Source organism: Pseudorca crassidens, chromosome 3 (genome assembly GCF_039906515.1).
Source record: "Pseudorca crassidens isolate mPseCra1 chromosome 3, mPseCra1.hap1, whole genome shotgun sequence".
NCBI lineage: Eukaryota > Metazoa > Chordata > Mammalia > Artiodactyla > Delphinidae > Pseudorca > Pseudorca crassidens.
Window position 1 is genome coordinate 113129080 of NC_090298.1, and position 16645 is coordinate 113145724.

At 45.9% G+C, this 16645-nt stretch overlaps 1 protein-coding gene across 2 annotated transcripts in view; it reads left to right on the plus strand.

The window, feature by feature from the left end:
* The window catches only part of SLC25A48 (solute carrier family 25 member 48), a 44329-nt gene that overhangs the window by 18836 nt on the left and 8848 nt on the right, over nt 1-16645 (plus strand). For both annotated transcript variants that reach the window (XM_067731813.1, XM_067731814.1), the window contains 2 exons: nt 8867-9124; nt 11657-11790. In XM_067731813.1, coding sequence (XP_067587914.1) covers nt 8867-9124; nt 11657-11790 — 392 coding nt within the window. The remainder of the gene's footprint in view (nt 1-8866; nt 9125-11656; nt 11791-16645) is intronic.

Here is a 16645-nt window from a genome sequence, read left to right on the forward strand (position 1 = left end):
CCACATTAAAAAAAAATCTTAAAAAATAAAGAGTCAGTGGCAGGAAAGGCAAGCATGTGGCAGGATGAGGGGGGAGGGGTGGAAGATGCAGGGTCAGTTGTGAAGAGCTTGGATTTTTAGCCGAGTATGGGTTTCCTTTCTGTTCTGCAGGCAGTGGAGCGTCTTGGACAGCAGCATGACCTGAGCACAGCTGTGTGGTAGGAAGTGAACCTGGCCTTCAGAAGGGATGGGAGGGGGTGGGAATAGTAGAGGTGAGGAGTCTGATTTGGAGGCTGCTCCACAGACCAGGTGAGAGGCTGGGAACGCCAGACCCGGGGCCGTGGGCTTTGGGAGTAGAGGGGAGCGGCAGATGGAAAAGGCATTGATGACGTAGAACCAACAGGCCCAGCAGGAGAGAGGAAAGTGTCGAAAATGACCCAGGATTTCAAAGTTGGGTGGCGATGAGGGAGGTGGTACCTCCCACGCAGGGAATTCACCAGCAGATGAAGCATGCAAGACAGAGCTTGGCGTGGAGTGGAGCACACATACTCATCGTTGCTGCTGCTGGTTTGGACCCTGGCTGGAGGGGTAGGCTCGAGTGAGAACTGTGGGGACTTGACCTTGGTTCCTGTCGAGGGAGGGACTGCAAATGGAATGTCAGGGCTGGAGGTCTAGACAGGGGTGCGACAGACATAGAAGTGACAGCTGAAGTCATGGCGTTAGATGCAAATGCCAAGGTGAGCTGCAATAAGACCTGGGTAGACGTCAGTGAGAAAACGCTGTAAAGGAGTTCGGGAGGGAACTATACTGATGCTAATAGCTGTAGTTAACAAGTATTGCGCCCCAGCCATGTGCTCTGTGCTAACACAAATCCCGTGATTCAGTCACCACAGCAACTCTATGAAATCCGCACATTCTCCATTTGACAGGTGGGGAAACTGAAGCTGGGCTTAAGTGACTTGTCCATGCTCCCTGGGCTCTTCCGCCCCGGGCCATGCAGCTCCACACCCTGGGAACACAGTCCTGAGAGACTCGTGTCACCAACGTGGGGAAGGAGAGGGTAGAAGGGAGAGTTGCTGAAGTCAGGGTGACAGTGGGGACGGAGACCAATGGGCAAAGAAGGAAAAAGACTTTCTTTTCCAAGTTGGGAGGGGAGAAGGCAAGAGACGATTGCGAGAGAATTTTGAGGCAAGAGGAAGGAAGTTGAGGAAGCCTGACTCTACCATACTTAAGATAATCTGATGGAATGAAAGGGACAGAGTGTGGCCAGGATTCGAGGAGGAGAAGGTCCTAATATCTGGACATGCCGAGAGGAGACAAGCTGGACTGGATGGTCACAGTGGGAGTGCCAGCTGAGGGGTGATCTGGGCAAGTAAGATCGTCAGCCACACACCTGAACACAAAGCCCGTTTGAGCTCAAGAATCTGCATGATGACAGAATGGGGCAAAACCATTTCTCCCTGGATCTTCTGAAATGTCTGGCTGAGAAGGTCAACAGCTGTGCCTCAGAGGCCCTGACTACATCAGTTTGTCTCTTTGGCAACACAGTTTTATTGCTCCCATAAAGATGTGTGGCTGCCAAGAAGGATACGTATCTCCAGGCAGGTTAGCCTTTTGATGCAGTGGACTTTCTAAGAATTTCCCAGTTCAGGGCAGGAATTATTGATGCTAAGCTCCGTAAAGAGATACACATTGATCCATTCAATTCCTAAAGAAGGAAGCCTCTGGGAAGGCAGGAACCCTTGGAATGTGATAAGGGGCACAAAAACCTGGAGACTAGCCAGGACCATACAGTCGGGGCCTTCTTCTCAAGTAGGCTGTGTGCCAGTAGGAAGTGAGGGCTGGAGCAATGGCAGCCCAAAAGTGGAGGGAGGAGGTCTGTGAAGAGGCCAGGCATATAGCCATGCAGTTCAAGAGGTGCCCTTGAGTTCTGGGCAGTGTGACTGAATATTTTTCAAACTGTGGTCCCACATAGCTTGCCAAGATTAATGAAGGTGTACACAACATAACACACCGTTGTATAAGTTACATACAGTGAGGACACATCCATTTGTTCTTTCAATCAATTGACAAGGGCAAATATTGTCCTGATTTATAGACTTGACACTAGTGTTGGTAGTTCTCAGAGCTGGGTCGGTATCTACAATCTTTCCACAGTAGGCTTGGCAGGTCATGGCAGGTGACAGCAGGGCATGGCTGCCTGAGATTAGCAAGTCCAGCACTTCCGGAATCTGAAGTCACATCAGGGCAAGGTAATAAAGACAGGAATGATAACTATTTGCCTCAAGTAAAGTACATTTGCACAACACACATTTTAGTAAAGTACATTTGCCAACGTTCTCAGTTAATTTTCACAAAAGCCAAATGATGTGGACAGGCCACTGATTCTTCCCCTTTTGTGTATGATGAGGAAACTGCAGCCCAGTGTGGTTGAGTCCTTTGTACCAAGTTGTACAGTAAATAGAAACTGAGAAACAGAGCAAATCCCAGCTGCTCCTAATCCAGGGCTCTTTCTACTAAACCATCTGCCTATCATGGACTCTTCAGATCATGAGAAAACTGCTGGACTCTTTAGAAACAGGAACTGGGCCAGAGCTTCCCAGTTGGTAATACCCTGGGGAAGTGAACTGAGGGGTCCCTCAGCTTGTTGAAACCCAAACCACAGAGGTTATACCCAACCTGTTTGTTGGAGGATGTCCATCCACATTACTGGATGCTTCCATAACATCTTCGACAAGTGTGGCAGCTTATGATTTGGAAGTTTCTTTTAGCATCTATAGTCTCTGGCACAAGGACCAGACAGGGCTGGGCTTGGAGGAATGCCGAACACAGGAGGTGAAGCTTTGGGAGGCCCCGGTGCTAGAGCTGCCGATCAGATGCTCAAGTGTTCACTGAACGGATGTTGAGGCACATACGGCCCACAGTGTCAGGCACAGGGCCACAGTGCCTGGGACAGGCCACAGTGTGTGATTCCTATCATCAGGAAACTCACTGAACTCACGGTTAAGGCAAAACAACGTGCTCAGGAAACAGCGGCAGCCAGGACAGACCACGGCAGGGGGCACAGCCTTGGCATGGACTAAGGGTCCCAGCTTTTTCTACGAGTACCTTTTACATATATACGATGGAGACCAACCCATAGAACGGCTGTTCACTTTGTGTCCACAGATTAAGAAAACACATATGACAAGAAGCTACCATGGATCATCAGTGTACTTAAGTAATTGTTATTGTGTTCCCACAATAGCACCTACACATATGAGAAAAATGGCCAGACATGTATGTGAGATATTTCAGGAATTCTGTCAATCTATAATGCTTGTGGATGGGTGGGTCCCTTGAAATAACCCCATGCTGCCCACTTCCATTTGAGAGCCTGCTGGCCCAGAGGCACTCGAGCACAGAACACTTGGTGAGCCTGCATGTCGTTAACTGGGGACCAGCAGGGCCTCATCAGTGGGTGGCGGACTTGTTAAGGATTTTCTGGAGAAAGTGACCTGTTGAGAAATGATGTTGTATTTCCACCCCACCCTAACATAGGCACACAGAGGAGGATTGATGGCGCTCTCCCTTCCAGAGAGGCTCCTGAGGCCTGGGCCCTCCTTACCTCAGTGGATCAGTGACCAGTCACTGTGTTTCAGCTGACTTTCCAGTTTCCAAGGTCATGACCCACTGAAGAAATTGAACAGCATTGCCTGAAAAAGAAGTGAAACTTGTTCGTGTTTGTGTCTGGGAAGGGTACAGCGGGATGCAGTGACAGGACCCTGGGTTCTGAGAAGAGGGGCACTAGTGGCAGATCTGTGGGGACCTCAGCCTGCATCTGGGCCAGTGCAGCCTCTCTGAGGTAGGAGGACCCCCCAAGGAGTGGCTGCATGTGTACCTGTTAGAACTGACCAAACCTGGACACCCGTACTCTCTGCAGAGCTCCCTGCAGAGGCACCTGCCTACAGAGGGACCTCCCGGCCCAGGCAGGAGCCAGCAAGCAAGGCACCAGACACTGCTGCTGAGCGGTGGAGCCAGACAGCCACAGTGTGTGCGCCGAGGAGCGATGGCGGGGACTGAGCTGGACAAGGCAGGGGAGCCCAGAGGAGGGATCTTTTTAGAACTGTGTAGGCCTTCCTAAGCTCCTAGGTGAAGGTTAGGAGCAGGGTGGAGGGCAATTTTATCAACTTTGAACATCCTGCTCGTCTCGGTGTAGGGCGCTTGAGTTGACCCTAAATGAATTTGGGAAAACAAAGAAAACCACAGGCATCCTGAGTGTAACTCTACCTATCATAGTAAAAGACTCTTGATTTAGCAAGTACAGCAAAAAATGGCCTTAATGACAAAGTGCTCATGATAAGAAATAATCAGAATTTGATTCATCATCTTATCCTCATTTTAGAACAAAAAATTCTCATTAGAGAAACTAAATACATTTCATTCTAGAAGGAAATATACCTAATGTGAACCCTTCCCTTGCATGTGTGCACCCCAAGCCAAAGCCCTGAAGGTTCTAGAACAACAGGCTGAGGGGCAATGGTTCAGTGTGAGCAGGGTGCCTACTTCCTTCCTTGGGTTCCTTGCACAAAGACAAATCCACATGTAGCAGATGTGCATATTTCCAAGAGCTGCTTGCCAGCAACCTCCCAAGTCAGTTCTTAAGGGTCACCAAAATTTGTTTTACACAAACTAAATTTGGTCCACTGCTAGAGTTACCAGAAGCTCTGATTCGGTGCTTTTCTAAGTCTAGCTGCCAAGACTCCTGGGCAACTCCTTCCCCAGCTGAGCCACAGAGCATCTTGTGGTCTGAGCAACTGATCAGAATCCCAGCGGTCTTCTGCCTTGTGGTCCCTTATGAATTGTCCATACCACTATTGCTAAAGTAGGTGGGCCCATAACAGAGATTTGCTTCTCATTGAGTGACACGTCATTGATGTCACAGAATCCTTTTGCCTTGAAAAGCAGGAGAGGCTAGGTAGGCTTCTTTGCTCTGCCTGAGTAACCAAAACAGTTTATTTCAAGTCTAAGACGTCATTTTCTCAGTAGGATATGGTGTCTGGTGCATGCCATGGTCAAAACTCACCAACTGTGCACTTACAAGCTACACCTTTTATGGAATGTAAATGATACCTCAGTTAAAAAAACAAACTAATAACAACAGGCAGAGGAGGCCAGAGGAGAAGACAAGGGCTATTAAGAGTGATTGGTCTTCATGGGAAAAAAGGTGAGACTTAAGAACAGGGAAGAAGTCCAGCCAAGAATGCATCATCTCAGTGTAATAACAAGGACACATCAAACAAGCCTCAGATAAGGAAAGTTCTGTTAACAAGAAAGGGAGTGGTGTGGTCTTGAAAAGTGGCAGTGTGATTAAAAAAAAACCCAAGAAAGGCTGTGGAAATGCTCCAAATGAAAGGAAGCTAAAGAGACCTGACAACTAAATATAATACATGATAGACTGGATCCTGTCCTGGGGGTTGGGGAGGAACACTCTAAAGGTCAGCACGAGATCACAGGAAGGTATGAGCATAGACAGTACATTAGATACAAGTATTGTCCATGTAGATTATGAACCCGGCTGTTGTCCCACAGTATGTAGAATGGTATCCCGAGTCTTAGGAAACACAGACTGAAGTATTTAGGGGTAAAGGACCATTTTGTATGTAACTCACCCTGAAATGGGTCAGAGAATAAAATTATGTATGCATGTGTGTGCAAAAGAATTTCCTTATTGCTTATTTTGGGAGAAAAAAATGAAAGTACAGATTTGGTTCTGGTTTGGGTCTTGATGTCAAGGCCGGTTCTCGTTTGGCCAAGTGTTTTTCCAATTTTATCAGATTCTCTCCTTCTATCAGTAACTCCTGAAAGCCACATTGTACCCACAGCTGATTCGTGAAAACCCTGACTCCAAGTCAGGTCACTGTTACCTGGAGATGAGCATGGCCCAGGCAAAGTTTAGGCACTGGGACAAAGGCATCTGTTCAGTTTAATTGCACACACGTGTTTGAGTGAAAAGTGAGGGGGCGGAGTGGGAGAAGAGGGGGAGGGAGGGAGAGAGCATACAAACCATAAAAAAAAATAAGGTAAAATGTTAACAATAGGTGAATCTGGGTAAAGGTGTTCTGTGTACAGTTTTCCTTTTTTGTACTTTTTTTTTTTTTTTGCAAATTTGAAATTATTTCCAAATAAAAAGTTTCTTTAAATATATTGGGGTTGAGGGAGCTGGAAGGAGTTCCAAGGGCTTCACAGTATCAACTTGTGTCCAGAAGGCCTTGGCCACCAGTTCAGACTCATGTCAGTATTCCAGGTCACCATGACAATTCTTTTGCTGTAATAATTGTAAATGGATCATTTTCAAGCAATAAAAGCTAGATCACTTATGTTACAACCCTGGGAGAATGTGAGAGAATTTCCTTATTGATTATCCTGAAAAGAAAAGGAAAAAAGTACAGGTTTTTTGTTGACAAAGTCAGTTGGAGGTTAGACAAGTTTTTTTTTCAACATCTGTCCCCCACACAAGCAGAATGTTATCAGGACATTCTCTTTCAATCAGTAACTTCTGAAAGCTACATCATACCCACAGTTGATTCATGAAAACCTTGACTCCTGGGACAGATCACTGTTACTTCGACATGAGCATGGCCCAGGCAAAGTTTATATGTTGGGACAATTAACATCTATGTGGGCTAATGTCAGAATTTCCCAGGATGACCCTGGTGGTATCATAGTGGATTTGGGAGAGAAAGGGGTGTTCAGTGACCTCTCAGTGGATTCTCAAAGACCACAGTGTCTGATCTTGCTCTGAGCTCAGCGGGCCATGTGCCCCTAAAATTGGCCACCACTCCTGCTCACTCCCTGCTATAGACTATAGAATGAGACTCAGCCTCCTGCCCACGCTGTAGTTGGCCTAATGTACGTGACCAGGATGCCTCTGTTCCCCCAACATAGAAAGAAAATACGGGATTAGTTTATTCAAGCATACTTTCCAGGCAAATAGGAACCTCCCCCTGGACCTCGCCTACTTCTGGGTTGAGTGAAAAGGACAGGTTGTACTTTACTCCTAAATCTCCGGTTTGGGCTGTGGCATCATGAAGCTGAGTAATTTTTCCTAATCTTCATTTGATAAAGATGGGGCTCTGTAGGGGGCTTGGATGTTCACCTATATAGCAAAAGTGATCTGTCTCTTAGCCAGCATGTGTAAAACCCCATTGAGAGGGTGATTACAGGGCATTAAACCCAGGTGGCAAAATACGCATGTGGTCACAGGCAAGCTTCATTCTGTTTCTGTCCTGGCCATGTCATGTTAGTTCTTCAAGAAGGGAAAGTTGAGAACATGAGTCCGCTTTATCTGCACTGGGACTAGGAGGTCTCTCTGGCCATGAGTCAAAGCTGTGCTAAAAGGTCCGTAGCAGGGGCCTCCCTGGTGGCGCAATGGTTGAGATTCCGCCTGCCGATGCAGGGGACACGGGTTCGTGCCCTGGTCCGGGAGGATCCCACATGCCGCGGAGTGGCTGGGCCCGTGAGCCATGGCCGCTGAGCCTGTGCGTCCGGAGCCTGTGCTCTGCAACGGGAGAGGCTGCAGCAGTGAGAGGCCTGCGTACCGCAATAAATAAATAAATAAGTAAATAAGTAAATAAGTAAATAAATAAATAAATAAATAAATAAATAAATGGTCCGTAGCAGAGTAGACAGGCATGAGGCAGGGAGATGGAAGAAGCCCGATGGAAGAATTAGAGGGACAGACAGAGTCACTACTTGCTGTCTACACATGTCCTATAAAGAAGCTACTGATATAACAACTGATGATCTGCCAGCAGAGACCCCAGAGGTCAGCTAAGGAGACAGCACCCTGTGCCCCTGGACTTTGAGGGCCAATGGCACCAGTACTGCCCTACAGCTGTTTCAGGGCACAGCCTGGCCAGGACTGGAGAGAGTCAGTGAGAACATGTCCAGCCCTCCAGCGAGTGCATCCTGCACCCAACTCACACCAGTCAACTTGGTCTCAGTAATAATCTGGTGATAACATTGCGCCCCTACAGTGTTCCTAGCGCCATGCTGAGCTCTTTATAGGTATTACCTTGTTGATACTCACAACAGCCTGTTCTCTTTTTTATTTAAAAAATACAATTTTCCAACTTTATTGAGACACAGTTGACATATAGCCTTGTGTAAGTTTAGGGTGCACAATGTGATGATTTGGTACACGTATGTATAGTGAAACGATTACCAAGACGAGGTCAGTTTACACATCCATCACCTCGCATAGTTACCATTTTGTGTGTGTATGTGGTGAGAATGTTTAAGACCTGCTCTCTTAGCAACTTTCAAGTATACAATACGGTATTGGCCTGTCCCCTTTTCAAAGGTAAGGAAACAAAGGCTAAACAGGTGCCTACCAAGGTCAGAAAGTTGGTAAGCAGGGCCAGGATTTGGAACCAGGACAGTCTGCGTCCAAATCTCATACACTTTTTACCACACTATGCATGAGTACACACACACACACACACACACACACACACACACACACACACAGGGTGTTGGATTTTCCAGCCTCTGCTTCAAGAAGGAGCTTGGTATGCCTCAGCATATTTGATCCAAGGCATCGTGCAGTCACATTTACTTAAAAAGACATAGTGATGGTTGACCGAGAACCTCTGGGCATTCTAAGGCAACAGGTGCTTTATCACCTGGCTGGGATTTTGTCCAGTCTGGCTGAACATGCTGGCAGGAGCTCCCTGCTGGGACTTCAGAATACCCATTTGAGTTGCCAAGACGGTCAGAAGTTTTGGTAAAAATCAATTGGTGACGTGAGTGGGAACTGTCAATGGGCTGGGCTGACTCCAATGCCAGACAGTGGTCATTCTCTTGCCCCCAGGTCACTTGGTATCTTTTTGCACTGTCTTTGCAGCCAACCTCGGTTTGAAGCCCAGGGTGGCAGCTCTTGGGGAGCAGCCAGCCTACCAGGGGCCTGTGCATTGCATCATAACCATCGTGCGGACTGAAGGCCTGGCAGGGCTGTACCGGGGCGCCAGTGCCATGCTGCTGCGGGACGTCCCGGGCTACTGCCTCTACTTCATCCCTTATCTGTTCCTGAGTGACTGGATCACGCCCGAGGCCCACACAGGCCCCAGCCCCTGTGCTGTGTGGCTGGCGGGAGGCATGGCAGGTAAGGGCGGCATGGCTGATCCCTGCCCCCGTGCTGACCATGGCAGCAAGACAGCTGGGGAGCCTACCATACCCTTCTCAGCCCTGGGGAAGGGCAGGGTTCATCCAGACACTCATCCAACAATTCTTTGTTAAGTACCTGCTATGGCCAGACCTAGCCAGGCAGACAAAGGGCTAGGAATGGGGAATGGTCCCCCCTCTTTCTCCCATCCCCTTCTCTCTGAGTCCCTATTTGGACTCTTACAGCTTTCAGCTGGAAGGTATATTTTGAGCACTTACTCTGTGTCAGGTATCACTGAGCTTTGAAAAGAAACTCTGTTATCATGGCTCACCTTTTTTGAATACTGGCACCCTGCAAACCTTTCCAATGTGAGATTTTCATTGGCCCCAGAAGGTAGGAATAAGTCTCCCTATTTTTCAGGTGAGAAAACAGGTTCAGCGTGACCAACTCAAGGTCACACAGCTAATGCAGACAGTATAGTAGGGACTCTGCAGTCAGAAAGATCCAAGTTCAAATCCACACTTAGTCATTTTGTGACCATGGACTGGTTACTTAACCTCCTTACTCAGAACCCACGCTGCATGCCCATTTCACCTTGGGTAAAAGTCAATGACCTTGCAATGATTTCAAGACCATCAGCATTCCAGCTGCCTGTTACCCTTCCGCACTCATTTTTTTTTGCTACCGTCCCCTTACTTTGCTCTGCTCCAGCCACGCTGGTCTCTTTCCTGAAACTTGACTGTGCCTGGCTCTCTCCCCACCACAGGGCCTTTGCATTTGCTATTCCCACTGCTTGGACTTAGCAATGCAGTAGGTCACCAGGGACTTTGACAAGACCCATTTTGATGAAGAGAAGGGTGTGAAAACCTGATTGAAGTGGGATCAAGAGAGAATGGGATGAAAGAAACTGGAGAACCCAAGGACAAAAAACACTTCTGAGAGATTTGAATGTGCTGTATCGGGAGAGAGAGAAACACAGCTGTAGTCAGAGAGGGGTATGGAAGTCAAGAGAGGATTGCTTCTCAAGAAGGCGGATAACTGATGAGAACGTACTGTATAGCACAGGGAACTCTATCTGATGCACGGTGGTAATCTAAATGTGAGGGAAGTCCAAAAGGGAGGGGATGTCTGTATGTGTATGGCTGATTCATTTTGTTCTGCAGTGGAGGCTAACACAACCTTGTAAAGCAACCAAACTCCAATAAAAAAAAAAAAAAGACAGATAACATGGTATGTTTGATGCTGATGGGAAAGATCCACTGGACAGAAGAAAATTGTCATCCCTCCTCCTCATTACCTAATCAGCTGTGCTTGAAACTTAGGAAACACATAACAGAGCCCACATCTTAGCCACCAGACCCCAGTGTTCCCATTCCCCGCCTTGTGCCTGAGGCCTGGCCTGTGCCAGCTCCCAGTAAGTGCTCAGTAAGTACTTCTTGACTGAGAACGCAGACAGGCCCCGGCTGCTCTCATTTCTGGTGAGAGCAGATGCGTGTAGCCTGGCAGTCAAACCTGGTTTTGTAATACCCTCGCCCATGGGCTGAGAACAGGGGAGTGTGCCAGGGCAGCACCTGGGCTGACTCCAGGGGAAAAGCGGCCCCATTTATCCTGGAAGAAGGCAGGAGGGACGAGAGGTCCAGAGGGCTCCCAGAGGACCAAGGGCAGGAGGCTGGGATGGGCAGGGGGCTGGGGACAGGCTAAGGCCTCTTTTGGGAGCCGCTGGGCCGCAGTTACAAAACCTTGCAAACCAGCTGCCTTGGACTTTGGCATCGGTTTGTTTTTCTCTCCCCATCAAAGAATGTGCCAATTTCTCTGTTTATACAATAACCTGGCGTTGTTTTCTTAGAGTCCGTTAAAGTCACAAAGTACTCAAACCAGGACACCTGAACTTATCCAATGAAGATGACCCAGCGGCACATGGTCCTAAGGCTTCTATTCCACATCACTGGAAAAGATAAGAGCTTTTTAAAGACCTGACCCTGCTCTTCTCTGCAATCCCTAAGCTGACCCTTCCTTGGCAAGCAGGCTATGGGAAAGTGTTTGTTTAGCGTCTTCTTCATGTTCAGAGTAAATCCTGCCTCTGGGGAGCTGCCAGCCTTCAGCCTCAGGCCTCACCCTGGTCTCCCTCCCCTGTGCCTGGAAAGTACTATGGGGCCTGTTCCTGTTCCTCCAATAAAAGCTGCTGATAAATCCTTCTGCTTAGGAAGCACTAGCGATGGACCTGGCCCTGTGCTACATGCTTCACATGCCTCAGGTTATTGTCCTCATAGGAGCCCCACGAAGATAGGTGCTGCTGGCCCATGTTACAGAAGACAAACTCAAGGCCTAGAGGTGGCAGGAGACTTCTGCAAAGTCCCACAGCCAGTGGCGAGGGAGGATCAAGAACCCCCTTCATAGGTCCTGACCTTGAGCTGTTTCCACGTCCCCCAGCAGCATATGAAGCCTCTGAATGGTGGAAATCTGCAGGGAGCCGGGTCCCCTCCAGACCCCAACCAGCCAGCCCCTGATACCTATTTGTCTCTCTCTTAACAGGAGCAATTTCTTGGGGGACAGCAACTCCTATGGATGTCGTGAAGAGTCGACTGCAAGCTGACGGGGTTTATATAAACAAATACAAAGGTGTCCTGGACTGTATCTCCCAGAGTTACCAGAAGGAAGGTCTTAAAGTAAGCCCCACAGCAGTCATGCAGGGTCAGTGTCAGTCCCTGGAAGGTAGGGTCAGAGATTTTGGAAGATGTGAGACTACAGAGAAGAGAATCAGGAAACCGAGGTGCTGGCTTTTAAATTATGAAGCACTTGTTTCATCCAGTCCTTGCCCCGGCCTGGAGGAAGAAGTGGGTGTGCACCCAGCTGATGGGTTCAGAGAGGACCGGTAACCTACCTGAGGTCACACAGCTGGTATGTGGCAGAGCCGGGGTCTGGACCCACATCTGTGTTACCAAAGCTGGCCTCCTCATCCAGAAAGGCTAGGAGCTCCTTCCTCACGCCCTGCTTAGCACCTCAGCCTCACCCCTCCTGTAAGTGGGAATTCCCAGAACCACCTCAATCATCACATCTTGCAGGTTCCAATTCCCTGATCTGTCTTCTGCTTTCCACCCCACACAAGTCCAGACCCCATCACCTCTGGTCTCGGCTACTGAGGCAGCCTCCAGCCTGGCCTTGTCTTCCTTCTCCTGAGCCTAAAGGGCTTATCCTAAACCCAAGCCTCTACTTGCCTCTAAACTATCTCAGAATGAAGATCAGTTTTCCACATCTAGTGTCCAAAGTTATAAACATCCCCATCTTTCTTGCCTCCCACTATACCCCCTAGTACCCTCATGCTTGCTCTTCCTTGAATGGGCCCCTGGCTTTCTTGGCATGCCTCTTAGTCAGCAGACTTAAGTGCAAAGCCAGGTCTGGCTACTTGTGAACTGGGGGAATCCAGGCAAGCTTCCCCTCTCTGGGCCTCAATTTCTCCAATGACAATCACCCCTACCATGAGCAGCAGAGATATTTGTAGGTTAAATTAAATTAGGCATATAAAAAGTGCTCAGTTTAATGTATAACACATAGAGAACATTTAGAAAGAGTCATCTGTTTATCATTAGCATTAGTATTAGTAGTTTTATTAGTGTTAATGTTACTATTGACCTATGAGGCCTTGCCTCATCCCAAGCCCTCCAATCCTTACTAACTGCCACTCCAGTGTGTCCAAACTTCTGCTTTTTTGCTCCAATGGAGTGCCAGAGCTTGTCCTCTGGAAAACTGGACTTCCACAAAGGCTCTCTCATCTGTGTGTGACCTCCCAAGTCAGTGTTCTCCAGCTGCTCCTGGACTACAGCCAAGAGTGGCTGGAGCCAATTCACAGGCTACTGCAGGTTTCACTGCCAGTACTGAGGTCTGTCTGACTATTAGCTAATGCACAGGTGGGAAAGACTCCTCTTGGGTCCCTTGGTGTATGGTACTGGATCCCACAACTCCCACAGAGGCACTTTTGTTCATGGATGGATGCTGAATTTTTGTTGTTGAACTGAGGACAAAATAAGGGACATTTGGGGCTGCCATGATGCTAGTGTCACTCTCCCCATGTATTTACCTTTTGTGAGATTTTTACAATATCTCTTCATACAGCTGCAAGTTAACTGTCTAGTGATTTTATTTCAGCCTGCAGGGCTCTCTTGAGAATTTCTTACCAGGTAGATCTAGTGGTAATGAACTCCTTCAGCTTTTGTTTATCTGGGAATGTCTTGATTTCTCTCTCACCCTTGAAGGATAGTTTTTCTGGATATAGAATCCTTTCTTGACAGTTTTGTTCTTTTTCTTTCAGCATTTTGGATATATTCGCCCATTGCCTTCTGGCTGCTAAAGTTTCTGATGAGTAATCTGCTGAAAGTCTTACAGAGGATACTTTTTATCTGCTTTCAAGATTCTCTCTTTGTCTTTCAAAAGTTTATTATAATGTGTCTTCTTGTAGGTCTCTTTGAATTCATCTTGCTTCGAGTTCATTGAGCTTCTTTGATGTTTATATTCATGTCTTTCATCATATTTGGGAAGTTTTTGGCCCTATTACTTCATATATTCCCCCCCCCCCCCTCTCTCTCTCTCTCTCTCTCTCTCTCTCTCTCTCTCTCTCTCTCTCTTCTCCTTGGACTCCCACAATGAATATGTTGCTCTGTTTGATAGTTTCCCACAAGTCCCTTAGGCTCTGTTTACTTTTCTTCAGTGTTATTTCTTTCTGTCACTCAGACCCAATAATTTCTCTTATCCTATCTTTAAGTTTGCTGATTCTTTCCTCTGCCTGTTCAAATAAACCTTTGAATCATTCTAGTAAATTTTTCATTTCAGTTATTCATTCATTCATTCAGTGCTTTTCAGCTCCAGAATTTGTTTGCTTTCTCTCTGGGTTTTCTATTTCTTTATTGATATTTCTATTTTGTTCACATATCATTTTCTTGACTCTCTTCACATCTTTCTTTAGTTCTTCAAGCATCTTCAAGAAGGATATTTTAAAGTCTTTGTCAAGTAGATATGCTATCAGGTCTTTTTCAGGGACATTTTATTTTGATTTTTTTTCTTTGAGTGGACCACACTTTCCTGTTTCTTATATGCCTTGTGATTTTTTATTGAAAACTAGACATTTGAATCTAATAATGTGGTAACTCTAGAAGTCCAATTCTCCCTCTTCCCCAGGGTGTGGTGGGTTTTGTTATTATTTTTGATTGCTGTAGACTATCTCTGTGCCAATGATCAATCTGAGGTGTAAACTTAAGGTTTTCTCAGTGTTTTTCTGAGCCTGTGCCTTTCCCTGGGCATACGCAGTCACTTTCTAATTTTCCTCATACATGCAGTCGCTTTTGAATGTCCTAGTCTGGCTCCCAAAAGAGGAAAAAGAGAGAAATGAAGGGAAGGGAAAGGGGCACCATCCCTTTAAACTCCCTGGAAGTCATTTCAGCCAGTGAACAAGGGGGTTGCAAGATGGAGGGGGAGGTTAAACAAGAATGACTGCCCTCCTCTTTGCACCTCATGATCAGAAACAGCAATCAGTGACCAGAACACAGATGTCCAGTATTTGGAGGACAAGGTTCTCATTGCCCACCCTGGTTCCCACAAGCTGTGTGCAGGTTACTCCAGGAACATGTGCATAGATGCCTGCCAAAGGGCTTGGGATGGGGGATGGGTAGCTGCTACTGTGCTAAATGCTGACATTGACTGAAATTAACCACTGCCCAAACCCTCTCCTGGAAGTTGGAAGCCTTCGGTAAACTCCAGAGTTCTAAAGTAGTTACATCAGACAAATTCTGTCTGTGTAATAGTTATCTAGGTGAGGAGACAGAGTCCTGGTATTTTCTACTCTGCCATGTTCCTAGAATTCTCACCTCAGTTGTTTTTTTTTCTTTTCCAGTTTTATTGAGATATAATGGACATATAGCACTGTAGATGTTTAAGGTGTACAGCATAATGATTTGACTTACATATATCATGAAATGATGACCACAATAAATTTAGTGAACATCTATCACCTCATATAGATACAACTTAAAGAAATAGAAAAATACTTTTTTCCTTGTGATGAGAACTCAGGATCTACTCTCTTAACCACTTTCATACATAATGTACAGCAGTGTTCATCATATTTATCATGTTGTACATTACATGTTGTACATCCCCTCCCACCACCCCTCACTTCTGGTAACCACAAATCTGATCTCTTTTTCTCTATTTGTTTGTTTTAGAAGTATAATTGACCTACAACACTTTGTTAGTTCCTGGTACACAACATAGTGATTTGATGTTCCTATGCATTTCAAAATGATCACCATGATAAGTCTAATTACCATCTGTCACCATACAAAGATATTACATAATTATTGACTATATTCCTCACACACTACATTTCATACCGATTACTCATTTAGTTTGTAACTGCAAGTTTGTACCTGTTAATTTCCCTCACCTATTTCTCTCCTCCTCAACATCCTTCCCCTTTGGCAACAACCTGTTTGTTCTCTGTATCTATGACTCTGTTTCTGGTTAGTTATGTTTGTTCATTTGTTTTGTTTTTTAGACTCCACATATAAGTGAAATCATACAGTATTTGTCTTTCTCTGACTTATTTCACTTAGCATAATACCTTCTAGGTCCATCCATGTTTTCACAAATGTCAATATTTAATTCAGTCTTGGCTATTGTAAATAATGCTGCAATGAACATAGGAGTGCATGTATCTTTTCTAATTAGCGTTTTTATTTTCTTTAGGTAAATACCCAGGAGTGGAATTGCTGGATTGTATGGTAGTTCTATTTTTAATTTTTTTTGAGGAACCTCCATACTATTTTCCATAGTGCTGCACCAATTTACATTCCCACCAACAGTGTGCAAGGGTTCCCTTTTCTCCACATCCTCACCAACACATGTTATTTCTTGTCTTTTTGATAATAGCCATTCTGACTGGGGTGAGGTGCTATCTCATTGTGGTTTTGATTTGCATTTCCCTGATGATTAGTGATTTTCAGCATCTTTTCATATGTATGTTGGCCATCTGTGTGTCTTCTTTGGAAAAATGTCTTTGCAGGTCCTCTGCCCAGTTTTTAATTGGGTTGTTTGGTTTTTTGATGTTGAGTTATATGAGTTCTTTGTATATTTTGGATATTAACCCCTTATCAGATATATCATTTGCAAATATCTTCTGTCATTCAGTAGGCAGCGTTTTCATTTTGCTGGTAGTTTCCTTCACTGTGAAAAACCTTTTTAGTTTGATGTAGTCCCATTTGTTTATTTTTGTTTTTGTTTCCCTTACCTGAGGAGACTGATCTCAAAAAATATTGCTAAGATTGATGTCAAAGAATGTATAGCCTATGTTTTCTTCTAGAAGTTTTATGGTTTCAGGTCTTAGTTTAAGTCTTTAATCCACTTTGCATTTATATAGGGTGTGAGAAAGTAGTCCAGTTTTTCCAACACCATTATTGAAGCGGCTTTATTTTCCCCATTTTATATTCTTGCCTCCTTTGTCATAGATCAATTGCCCATATAAGCATGGGTTCA